The sequence below is a fragment of the Chenopodium quinoa genome, unplaced genomic scaffold, assembly GCF_001683475.1.
Source record: "Chenopodium quinoa cultivar QQ74 unplaced genomic scaffold, ASM168347v1, whole genome shotgun sequence".
Taxonomy (NCBI): domain Eukaryota; kingdom Viridiplantae; phylum Streptophyta; class Magnoliopsida; order Caryophyllales; family Amaranthaceae; genus Chenopodium; species Chenopodium quinoa.
This window is the reverse complement of record NW_018744111.1, coordinates 957,547-969,530: the sequence shown is the minus strand read 5'-3', so window position 1 is coordinate 969,530 and position 11,984 is coordinate 957,547. Positions and strand designations below refer to the sequence as shown.

The window sequence follows — 11,984 nt, the reverse complement described above, 5'->3', positions numbered from 1 at the left end:
CTTTTATATGTTTTCAGAACATTGAGAAATTGCTCCAATTCTGTGTTCTTGAGTTCAGCATTAACAATAATAGGATATGAATTGTTTGGACCAAGATATGCATACTTTAAGTTAGAGGGGAGGGGTTTCAAATTTACCTCGGGAGGCTTAGAACTCTCCCAAATACTCATTACACTCAATGTCTCTCTGATTGGATTCATGGTCGGATCGACCTTCGCTTCTTCAAGCAGCCTGACGTACTCTCTTGACTCCTAATTTCCATCATCATCTTCCTTCCCTATTAGCACTTGTTCAAGAGAATCATCTTTTTGATTCAGGGGAAGTTGCTCACCTTGCAGCTCATTAAGCACATCAACCTGACAAATAGTGTCTCCCATAGAGGGAGCACCCATAACATTCAAAAGTGAGTATTCCAATTTCTCATCACCTACTTCAAAAGTAATCTTACCTTTCTTCATATCAATAATTGCACCTGCAGTAGCTAAGAAAGGTCTACCAAGTATAATTGGAACATTCACATCTTCATCCATCTCCATCACAACAAAATCATAGGGTATGAAAAACTTACCTACGTGAAGAGGTACATCCTCAAGTACACCTAAAGGAAACTTCATTGACCTGTCTGCAAGTTGCAGGGATATGCGTGTGGGTTTGAGTTCACCCATTTGCAGCTTCTTGCATATGGACAGTGGCATGAGGCTCACACTTGCACCAAGATCGCACAATGCCCTATTTATTTCGATATCCCCAAGCTTCACTGGAATCGAATAGCTACCTAGATCTCCTAATTTCTTAGGGAGAGTGTTCTGCAAAATAGCACTGCACTCTGCATTCAAAGCAACTGTAGTATTCTCTTCTAATTTCCTCTTGTTAGATAACATATCTTTTAAAATCTTTGCATAAGAAGGCATCTCAGATATGGCATCTAGGAATGGAATATTAATATGAAGCTTTTTAAGAACATCGAGGAACTTACTGAACTTTTTCCAAAGTTTAGCTTGGGCTAACCTTTGAGGAAAAGGAACTTTAGGCACATACGGAGCAAGTGGCTTTGGTGGTGCTTCCTTTGATTCATCCTCGACCTTAGCATCATCTACTTCCTTCTCACTTGCACCTACTTCTTCAATGACCTCCTTTGATGGCTCCTTGGTGGGAGGATCTTCCAACTGCTTTCCACTCCTCAAGGTGACGACATTCATTTGGCCTTTTTAAGATTGTTCAGTCTGGCCCGGGAAGGTTCCAGGAGTCTTTAGGGTTTGGCTAAATTGGTTGGCCAATTGGCTTATCTGATTCTCCATAAGTTTACCCTGAGCCTGCAACTGTTGGATAGAGCTATTTTGATGTTGGATGGCACTGTTTGTTGCGATTATAAAGCTCTCTAATGTCACCTCTAGGCTTGATTTCTGAGGTTGTTGTTGCATTGGTTGGTGGGCATTTTGGTGTTTTATGTTGGAAACCAGGTGGTGGTTGGTTGTAGGTGTTGGGTGGAGGTGGTGGTGGAGGGTTTTGTTGTGCTTTGGAATTTTTGTATGAGAAGTTAGGATGGTGTTTCAATCCTTTATTGTAGGTGTTGGAATAAGGGTCATAAGGCCTCTTTGGGTTAGAGGAGTAGAAAGCATTGGCTTGCTCGATTGACATCTCTTCCGTATTCTGCGAAATCTGTGGGCAATCTGAAGTAACATGACCCTGCACATTACATAACTGACACAACTCTTGTGGGGTGTTAGAAGTTCCTGCTTGGAACTTATCAAACCTGCTTGTTAGTACCTGCACAAAACTAGTTAGCATAGTTAAAGCATCAACATCAAGTTTACCTCCCTTTTTCAAAGTGTTTCAGCCTCCAGGATGATAGTTATCATTGGCCGCCATCTTCTCTATGAGCTCCCTAGCTTCAGTGGGGTTCTTTGTCAAGAGAGAACCTCCTGACGCAACATCTATGTAAATACGAAACTCATGAGTCATGCCATTGTAAAAGGTCTGCATCAAAATCTAATCTGGAATGCCATGGTGAGGGCATTGTCTCTGCAATCTTTTAAATCTCCTCCAAGCCTCATAGAGAGACTCATCATCTGACTGCCTAAAAGTTTGTAGGTCATTCCTCAATCTTGCAGTCTTCTCATTCCCTAAAAACTTCACTAGGAAGACCTTCACTAACTTGTCCCATGTATCGAACGAGCCAGTGCCTTCATCTTTTAACCACTCCTTTGCCCTGTCTCAAAGTGAGAAGGGGAAAAGGCGTAGTCTGATTGCATCATCTGTAACACCATTCAATTTCATAGTATCACATTTATCCAAAAAAGCTATCTATATGACTTACGGGGCAATCATGTGGTAGCCCTGCGAATGAATCATTGGAGATGAACTGTATGAACTGTGGCTTGAGCTCGAAGTGCTGAGCCGTGACTGGTGGTCTTATGATGCTTGAAAGGACTCCGGTAGTCGTATCAATAATACCGTACTCCAAGAGGGATTTCGTTGGTTGGTCTACCATGTTTCTCCTGCGTCTGTTCCTTGTTCTCCTTCTTCTTATAGTTGCCTCGATCTCAGAATCAAATGGTTCAAGATCTTCTGAACCTGAGCGTCGTGTGGGCATGCACAAGAAAACTAGAGAAAAGTATCAAAAACACAAGGGAAAATAGCCGAAGCAACGAAATAAACTTAGTAAAGATGAATCACAAATAATTCTAATGAAACCGTTAGTCCCCGGCAACGACGCCAAAATTTTATAGGCGTGTCGCGTACCTAACAAAATATAACCTAACTAACCACTACTATGTAGACTGGCAAGCAAGGGTCGAATCCCAAGAGACTAAGGTTCAAAAATAATTAAATAGACTCAAATTCCTACTAAGCAGAAATCAATAATAATCGAATAACTAAGGAAATAATGTATGGAAAATTCGAAAATAAACTAAAGAATATGAATAAATCAAGTAATTAAAACATCCAAGATCTAGTATCACCACAATTACGCTTGATGCAATTATATTTCTACCTCTAACATACGATTACAATTGAACGGGGAAAAGTAAACCCTAATAAACACCAAGGACCTCTCTCGAGTATCAATGGCTTCCCTAACATAAAATCATTCCTATTCTCATGGTATCATGCATATTAGTGACATTAAACACATTACTCTCACTTCCCAATTATCAAACCCAACTACTCTCGTGTTGAATATCAAACCCTAAATTGATCTACTTTAATCCGTTTAAACCCAACTCTCGTTGTGATAGAAACAATGGAATAATCACAATACTAAGATTACGTTTAACCTAGTATTGGCATAATCACAATCAATTTAGCATAACAATTGCAAAAGTCATTAGAGAATTTAAAGATTTAATTCATGCATCAATCATAATTGGGCTACTCTAGATCTTGGAATAGAAAATCTACTCACACATATTGAAAGAAACAATAATAATCATAAATATGGAAAACATAATTGAAAAGCAAATATAATTGAAAGAAAATGAAGTAGAAGTGAATACCAAGGATTCTTCAATTGAAAGGAATTAAATTGTTGAAGAACAATACTCAAATCTTGTGCAAGGAATTAAAATTGCTTCAAAATAATAAACTAGAATTCTAGAGAGAGAAAGAGGAATAATGGAAAACTGAAAAACTGTTTCTAATGATAATTACAAGAGGTATTTATACCCCTTAAGACCTAAAAAAGATAAAAAAAAAAAATTAAATCGGAGCTGCGCCATAACTATGCCCAGTTTGCTCGGGCTGTGCCTGCCCGATCGGGCACTTGGGATTAAAGTCGCGCAAATTGCTTCAGCTGGAGTTCTTCTTCGCCCTGTCCAATCGGGCAGGTTGAGCCCGATCGGGCGCGAGACCAAAATCATCATGCTGCCTTCTCTTGAGCTCCGTAGCAATGCCAAGCTTCTTCTACCACGCGCCTGGTCTGACCGGGCATGGGCTGCCCGATCGGGCGCTTGGCATAGATGACATAAATCGACTTCTTTCTTCTTAGCTTCCATCAACCTGAGTTCACTGCTGCGCCCGATATGACCGGGCATGTGGAGCCCGATCGGGCACAACTATAAACTTCGCTTTTCTTGCTCTTTCTTCTCGGTCTTGGTTCGTTGTTTAGCTTGCTTATACGTTCTCGTCTACTAGCACATCTCCAAATCGCTCTAAACATGTCCGAATTGTCCGGAAAACTCCAAATTCCTGTAAAACTCATAAAAGTACACCGAACACAATAGAGAAGAGAATGTTAGCGGGAAATGGCTCAAAAGAGCCTAAAACCATGCAAAAACGTAGTGAAAAGTCGGGAAAATATATGTATAAAACGTGTATATCAGGGGGAATGTTTAGTTTGACAATGTCGATTTCAGCTTTGAATAGCCTAATTTTTTTTTTCGATTGCACGTTTACAACATTAGCAACATGGGGCAATGTCCGGGCTACTCACTAATCACTAGTACTATCAAAACGGTTTGACAGTTCGGTTTTGGTTCGGTTTGAAATCGGTTCAAATGTCGTACGGGTCGGTTTCAGTTCGGTTTAAATGATTATTGGTTCGGTTTGGTTTTGATTTATTCTTGAACGGTTTAAATTCGGTTTGGGTTGTAAACAGTCCGGGTAGTAAACGGTTCAGTGCAGACAGGTTGTGGTTTGTTAACGACTCGGTGTAAACGGTTTTTATCCCGGTTTAAATTCGGTTCGGGTTGTATACGGTCCGGGTAGTAAACGATTCAGTGCAAACGGGTTGCAGTTTTTTAATGGATCGGTGTAAACGGTTTTTATCCCGGTTCAAACGGTTTCGGGTTAGAAACGGTTTGGTTCTTTTCTGGTTCAATGTTTTTTTAGTTTGGTTTATAACTAGTTCGGTTCGTTAACGAGTTCGGTTCTTCTACGATTTAACATAATTCGGATCGGTTTTATTTCAGGTTTACTAAATTACGGTTCAAGTCTGTTTTTGATTTCAAAAAATCGGTTTTTTATCGAGTCGTTTGGATTCGGGCAATTAAACGGTTTTGGTTTGAAATTTGATACTACTTTCTAACTTTTTTCTGGTTAACAAGTTTTATATCAAGCCAAGACTTCTTCACTTCATATTGAGGCATCATATTATATGCAATTTCTCATTAATTTTATAAATACATATCATGTTATGTTTCAAGTTTAGCCATACTGATCTTACTAGTTTATTACGAAGTATATTATAAAAGTTTAGTGCATTAATGTATTATTGTTTTACTATCAGATTATTATTTGCTTCTTATTTGATCATTTAATTAATAGTGTCATAATCATAATTTGATGAGTTGTTGTGACATTGAAATTTGCAATTTGGTATTCGATACTTAATTAGTCAACAAGACTGATAATTAAGACTCGTTTATCATTATATATTTGCATAAAGTTATATATGAAGATATTACAAAGTAGTTTGATTTGTATAATGAAAGAAAACATTAATGAATAAGAAGGTAATATTGATTCTTTCAATCGATTATACATATACATAACATCTAACCATCTCATATTCTCATAGTTAAATATTTATTAGTATAAAGGGATGAGAATCATAAGATTATTTTATTTTTGTATATCCTTTACTAGTTTACCCCTCAGGCTTAAGTCACTAATTAGTAATTAGTAATTACTTAATTAGACTAACAAGTTAATAAGAAAGAGTTACTTTTAATTTGAGTCTAATAGATCAAATACTGAAATGCTATTAGTATATTACCGAGTAGGATAGTCTAGTACACTGTTAATCTGTTCTGCAACTATGCTAAATTGACAATTGCTCATATAGTCATATTAGTCAATCACTTATGTGGTCATATCTAATTAAGTAATTTGTATTTATGTACTAATCTGCTAGTCAATTCTATCATTTATAAGTTTACATGATTACAAGTGTATTGCTTACAGGCAGCTAAACTGATATAAATATAATCATATAACAAATCTGTAGTACTTCTAACTCTCTAAGATATGACATCATTATAATATTATACGCTCTTTGATTTTTTATTAATCACAACGCTAGACATTTACACGCTAACCGATTCAGATTTTATAATTTAAATAACTTAATAAGTTAATGTGTGTATTAAAAAAATATAAAAGCTGATATTATGAAGGTATATATCGTTTTATCGAGATTCGAGAAATGTAACTAATTTTTTTTTGTAGCCATGTAATTAATTAATTGTATAAAAGTTTGTTTAATGTTATTAAAATAAACTTAAAAATTTTGATTTTTACAAAGTGGAAAATTGATTTCATTTTTTTTGTTGACAATTTCGTCAAATATGAATGGTGGGACATTTCCCTCCAAAAACCAAAAGGAAAAACAAATTTTAGATTTAGAATTTAGATATTTTGATTATTAAATAATTAAATAAACATGTGGTTCATATATTAAGCAAAAGGAAAAAAAAAAAAAAAACGTGAAAGTGTGAAACTAAATTACTGAATTAGGTTAGCTGGTTAGGTCCTCTAATGGTTCATCTTTTCTCTTTCTCTCTCCTTCTCTTTCCTCATTTATCTTCGTTTTGTGAAAGTGTGAAACATGTGGTTCATCTTTTCTCTTTCTCTTTCCTTCTCCTTCTCTTCCTCTACGCCCCTCCTCTATGCCCCTTCTCTTCCTCTACGCCCCTTCTCTTTCCTCATTTATCTTCCTTTCGCGACGTTTTCCGGCCAGTGGTGTGACGGTGTGACGGCGAGAGTTGTGACCCTAATGGTTTTTTTTTGTCAAATTCGACCGTGAAAAGTCTAGATCAAATTCAAGAATTCAAAGCCAATTTCGGTTATTAAGGTATTCGAGTCTTTAATTTTTTTTTCATTGGTTGTTGTTGTGGTGGGTGTGGATGTGGTGGCTAGTTGGGGTGTTCAGATCCGGGTACCCGGATCTTCGGGTAGTTGATAAGTCGGCCCGTGTCCCGTCTCGAATTTTATTTATCTAAGAAAGGAGTGAATCGAGAAACCCAAAACGTACCTCCTCTCCTCCTAAGCCACCATCAAAATCACCCACTACTACCGCAATTCACCACCCACCACCATCGCTATTCACCACCCACGCCCACCTAAATGCACTCCACCACCACCAAAACCTCGCATCAACCCATATCCACCACTGAAACCCCAAACCCACAACGAACCGACAATCCAACACCACCGATATCCACAACCTACAACCCACAATCGAAACCAACCCAACCAAACCCCACCCACACCAAACTGAAACAACCACCACCAAAATTTAACCAAAAATAATGAAATTTACCAAAAAAAAAGCACGATAATTACCACAAATCATATCATATAAACGGATTTATTAAAAATTAAAAAAAAGAAAGAAAATTAAAAACAAGAAAGCATACATTTTAAACCGAAAATTGCCTTTAATTTCATCTCGGATTTGGTTTAAAACAGTCAAATTCAACCATTAAAACTCTAGATCTAGAGTTTTCATGGTCGAATTTAACCATTAAAACCTTCGTTTTGGCCAAATTTCGCAAATTTTGTGACGAAAACCTTCGTTTTGACCATGAAAATCGAAAGAAAGAGAAAAAAAGAGGAGAAAGAGAGAGGCATGAGAAAGAACAGAGGAAAGAGAAAGAAGGGAGGAGAGGAGAAAAGGAAAGCAACGTGAAACTGAATAGGAGGAAAGAGAAAGCAGAAAGGAGAGGAGAGGAAATAGAAAGAGAGTAACAGGGGGAGGAGGAGAGAGAAAGAGGAGGATGGGGCTAAAAAAGAAAAAGAAGAAGATAGGGTGTGGGTGCTGGGTGGGTAATGGGTATCCGTAATTGTTTTGAGGTTTTTTTTTTAAACGGGTATCCGGGTACCCGATAATTGCAAAGCTTGTCCCATGTCCCGGCCCACGAAAGTGCTATTTTACCGGGATGGGTACCCGACCCCAAAAAACAGAAAATTTTGAAAATTTCCCGTCGGGTTTTTTGCGGGTCGTCGGGAAATCGGGACGGGACAACCGGGTCGGGGTTTTTTTTAACACCCCTAGTGGCTGGTGCCGTGTTTGGTGGATGTGGTGGTTGGTGCGTTTGGTCGATTTATTTTTTGGTGGACGTAGGTTTGGGCTGGTGGTATTCGTGGTGTGGATTTAGGACCGGTGGTGTTCGTGGTGTTCGTGATGTGGGTTAGGGGTTTCGGTGGTAGTGGATTGTGGGTCGTTGTGGGTTAGGGATTTCGGTGGTAGTGGGTTGGGTTATGGGTTTCGGTGGTGGGTTGTAGTGGTAGTGGGTTGTGGGTAGTTTTGGGTTAGGGGGGTTTCCTGGGTGGATCTGGGTTGTGGGGGTTTCGTAGGCGAATCTGGGTTGCGGGGGTTTCGGTGGTCTAATGTGGGGGGTAATAGCGGTCGTGGTCTAAGGTTAGGGTTAGGGGTTGGGGTGGGGACAGGTCGTGCCGGTGGTGGTGCAGCCTTTTTTTTTAATTAGATTGAACCAATTTCCGACGGAAATTTCCGACGGATTTGTGTCCGTCGAAAAATTATTTCCGATGCCAAAATTCCTCGCAAAATACAGATGTTACCTCGGAAAAAGGCGAATTTCCTACAAACGGTTTTACAACAGACCTTTGATGTCCGACGGATTTTCAGGTGATTCCGACGGTTTTTTTTCCGTCGAAAAACAACTGTTTTCTAGTAGTGAATAATTATGTTTCAAATAAAAGAAAAAATAAAACACATACGTGCATAATTAGATTTTGTTTGGGATAAACCCCCCCTATGCCACGTGGCCCAATACCGCGCTGACACGTGGCAGCCCTTCAAAGGCCCAATGGGATCCAATCGGATGCTGAGACGTGGCATTGTAACCCTAATGGGGGAGCAGATCTTCATCTGCTATAAATAGAGGAAATTCCTCATTTATTACATATTCATAAATACATACACAAAAACCGAGTAATATTAATTGCGGAATCTCTCTAAATCAGGGAGAAAAACCCATTTACATTCCGCACTTTTACCCATCCGGAATCATACTAACTTGATCGTCGGAGGCAGAACTCCAACCAACCGGAGTTTCGTGGTTTTGCAGGTACAGAAGTCAGGCGAGCATTCCCAGAATTGTAAATCTCCCGAGGGACTCCAAAAACCCCCGAAACATTTGGCGCTATCTGTGGGGAGAGTACTTCTGAGATGGCATCCGACACTGTATTGCCTGTTGAGGGCAGACGACCTTCGGCCGAGCCTGAGGTCCACACGGACCAGAATAGTGATGAGGACTATGAGGTCAACACCTATGTGGCCCCACACGGGTCACTTCGATCAAGGCGCACCCGTTCCAAGGAAACAAGGGAACGGGGCCAAGTCAAAGCTGGTCATAGAAACCCAGCCGGCAACCCTGCTGGGAAACCCCAGGCGGCGGAGGGCACAGCCCCTGTCACCAGAGACGAGCTCATGAAATTCATGACGAGTTTCAAAGGGGAAATCAAGGACATAATCAAGAAGTCAACTAGCTCAAACAAGGGTCAGCCGGCAAAGAAGTCTTCTCCCTCCGAGAAGAAGCAACTCAAAGACCGGGTGCCTACTCCTTACCCTAAACCAAAGGGGACGGATGGGCCCCTAATCGATCTCTCCAAACTTCGTTTCCCTGAATCAGGGCAAAGGAAGGCCATCCGGCAAGTACAGCCGGATGGGTCAAAGAAGACTTACTCTGACGCCCGGATGTTCATCCAGGAGAAGAGAAGTCAACACATGTCTGAGTTGGCCTCAACGTCGACTTACCCAAACAATTTCCGCAATACTTCAATGAAGCATTCGGAGACGCATAAAGGGAGTCAGTCACGCGGCATGTCCGCACGTACTAGCCCTCACATCATCCAGCTGGTTACGTATGTGCCCCAACAGCCATACATGTCGTATGGATCACCATACATGCAGCCGTCTCCCTTTGGGGGTCAGGCGGCACATCAGGTCCAGCCTATGGACTGGCAGCTCTGGGTGAAAAACCTTGGGGAACAGCCTTCTGCATTCTCTAGGGAGATAACCGAGGCGGCACAGCCGGCCAAGGTTAAAAATGTGTTGGTTGGTACCTACGACGGTTTGCGGCTGTGCACAACACCACTGAACCACGCCACATATAAACAATAGTTATGCGATATGTTATTTACTTAACTGTATTTTTAGACATGAGGCCCTAACCAATTTATGGGCCCTGTGCTGTTGCTCAGGCCGCACCGGTTAAGGGCTGGGCCTTATGGGTTTTATATTTGAGATTAGATTTCAAATAAGTCCACAATTTTTGGTTTCTATTTGCAACTTACTGTGTTGCTTGTGCTCTGTTGTGCATTTAATTCTTCTTTTGAAGTGTCCTGTCACTGTAAAAGAATATTAAGATACTAATAGTTGACCTCTTGCAGTCTACCTCTCCATATCATGTAAAGCTCGGGGTTGGAAAATTGTCCTCTAGGAACAGAAAGGCTCTTGTAGTTCGAGCATCTAATTCTTCCAATTCTTTTGACTCTACTGGACCCATCGCTCCCCTTCAGCTAGAGTCTCCAGTTGGGCAGTTTCTGTCCCAAATTTTAGCCAGCCATCCACACCTCGTCCCTGCTGCAGTTGACCAGCAACTTGAGCAGTTGCAGACTGATTGTGAAACCGAAAAACAGAAGGAAGAGCAATCTGCTTCAAGCACTGATCTTGTATTATACAGGTTAGTGGTTAAATCTAATCCATAAATGTCATTAATAACTTTTAGTTCATGTAGCACTCATATTTATCGTCTTTTCATTATTGTGATCAGGAGGATAGCAGAGGTTAAGGCGAATGAAAGGAGAAAAGCTTTGGAAGAGATTTTGTACACTTTGGTGGTACAAAAATTCGTGGATTCTAATATTTCACTGATCCCCTCTATTTCTCCATCTTCAGCTGATCCTTCAGGTCGTGTGGATGTGTGGCCTAGTCCACATGGGAAGCTAGAAGAAGTGCACTCTCCTGAAGCCTACGAGATGATCCAGAATCATCTCGCTCTTATACTTGGTAACAGGTTGGAAGATTCAAGCTCAGTAGCACAGGTCAGCAAGCTCAGAGTTGGGCAGGTATATGCAGCATCGGTGATGTTTGGTTACTTTCTCAAGCGCATAGACCAGAGGTTTCAGCTAGAAAAGGCCATGAAGTTCCTTCCTGAGCAGATAGATGGAAGAGAAAATGAAGTTACAATGGAAAATGGGGCACACATGGATGTTGAGGACTCAGCTTCATTCCATCGTGATCAGGCGCAATTGCATCCTGAAGTTTCATCTTGGGCTGGTGGTATTGGTCCAGGGGGATTTGACCAAGGGATAAAACCCTCCCGTCTAAGAAGCTATGTCATGGCATTTGATGCAGAAACACTCGCAAGAGTTGCCACTATTCGATCCAAGGAGGCTGTTTCAATTATTGAAAAGCACACTGAAGCTTTGTTTGGGAAACCAGAGATAGTCATGACACCTCAGGGAACTATAGATTCTTCTAGTGATGAGTTCATCAAGATTCGATTTGGTGGTCTAAGAAGACTTATTCTGGAGGCTGTGACTTTTGGCTCGTTTTTGTGGGATGTTGAGAGTTATGTTGATTCAAGGCACCGTTTTGTCCTTAACTAGGTCCTCCATGGGCAGCCTTCTGCCTTAGGTTATTTAAGACTTGTTCTCTACTAACTTGCCCTATGTGACTAGTGTTTGTACATAGATTTGTGGATTTGTGGTTTTCCTTGTCTTTGAATTATTGGATGAAATCTTGGTATTTTTTTATATTACTTGGGTTAATTCCTTAACGTAAAGATGTGGAGAAACACTTAAGATTATATGGAGTGGAACACACGATTCATTCTGTTTTTCTTGGGGATAAGTTGCCGAATTGTTGGGATTTGATAGCCTTTTGCCACAAATGTGGTATACATATATGATATTAATATTTTTTATTTGATTTGATTTGAACTTTTTTGTTTGAAATATGATGTGACCAATAAACAAAGCTATGCTTTTACAAAAATGGAAAAAAGTCTTACTAG

General features: G+C 40.2%; 2 protein-coding genes across 2 annotated transcripts; one reads left to right on the top strand and one right to left on the bottom strand.

Annotated features, from left to right (window-relative positions):
* Positions 1–251: 251 nt before the first annotated feature.
* LOC110692393 lies at positions 252–1,199 on the bottom strand. The gene has a single exon (XM_021869391.1). It carries the CDS (start codon positions 1,197–1,199, stop codon positions 252–254), a length of 948 nt encoding a protein of 315 aa, XP_021725083.1.
* A 7,934-nt stretch (positions 1,200–9,133) lies between these two features.
* LOC110692392 (UV-B-induced protein At3g17800, chloroplastic-like) lies at positions 9,134–11,894 on the top strand. Its single transcript, XM_021869390.1, has 3 exons — positions 9,134–9,226; positions 10,324–10,649; positions 10,740–11,894. Exons 1-3 carry the CDS (start codon positions 9,134–9,136, stop codon positions 11,575–11,577), a joined length of 1,257 nt encoding a protein of 418 aa, XP_021725082.1. The 3' UTR covers positions 11,578–11,894.
* The last annotated feature ends 90 nt before the right edge of the window (positions 11,895–11,984 follow it).

What these genes read in the sequence shown, in the direction of transcription:
- LOC110692392 (XM_021869390.1), top strand. Translation starts at nt 9,134, where the DNA reads ATGGCATCCGACACTGTATTGCCTGTTGAGGGCAGACGACCTTCGGCC. An exon ending in ATAGTGATGAGGACTATGAG is followed by an intron (nt 9,227 to 10,323) that starts GTCAACACCTAT and finishes TCACTGTAAAAG; the next exon opens with AATATTAAGATACTAATAGT. An exon ending in ACTGATCTTGTATTATACAG is followed by an intron (nt 10,650 to 10,739) that starts GTTAGTGGTTAA and finishes TATTGTGATCAG; the next exon opens with GAGGATAGCAGAGGTTAAGG.
- LOC110692393 (XM_021869391.1), bottom strand. Translation starts at nt 1,199, where the DNA reads ATGAATGTCGTCACCTTGAGGAGTGGAAAGCAGTTGGAAGATCCTCCC.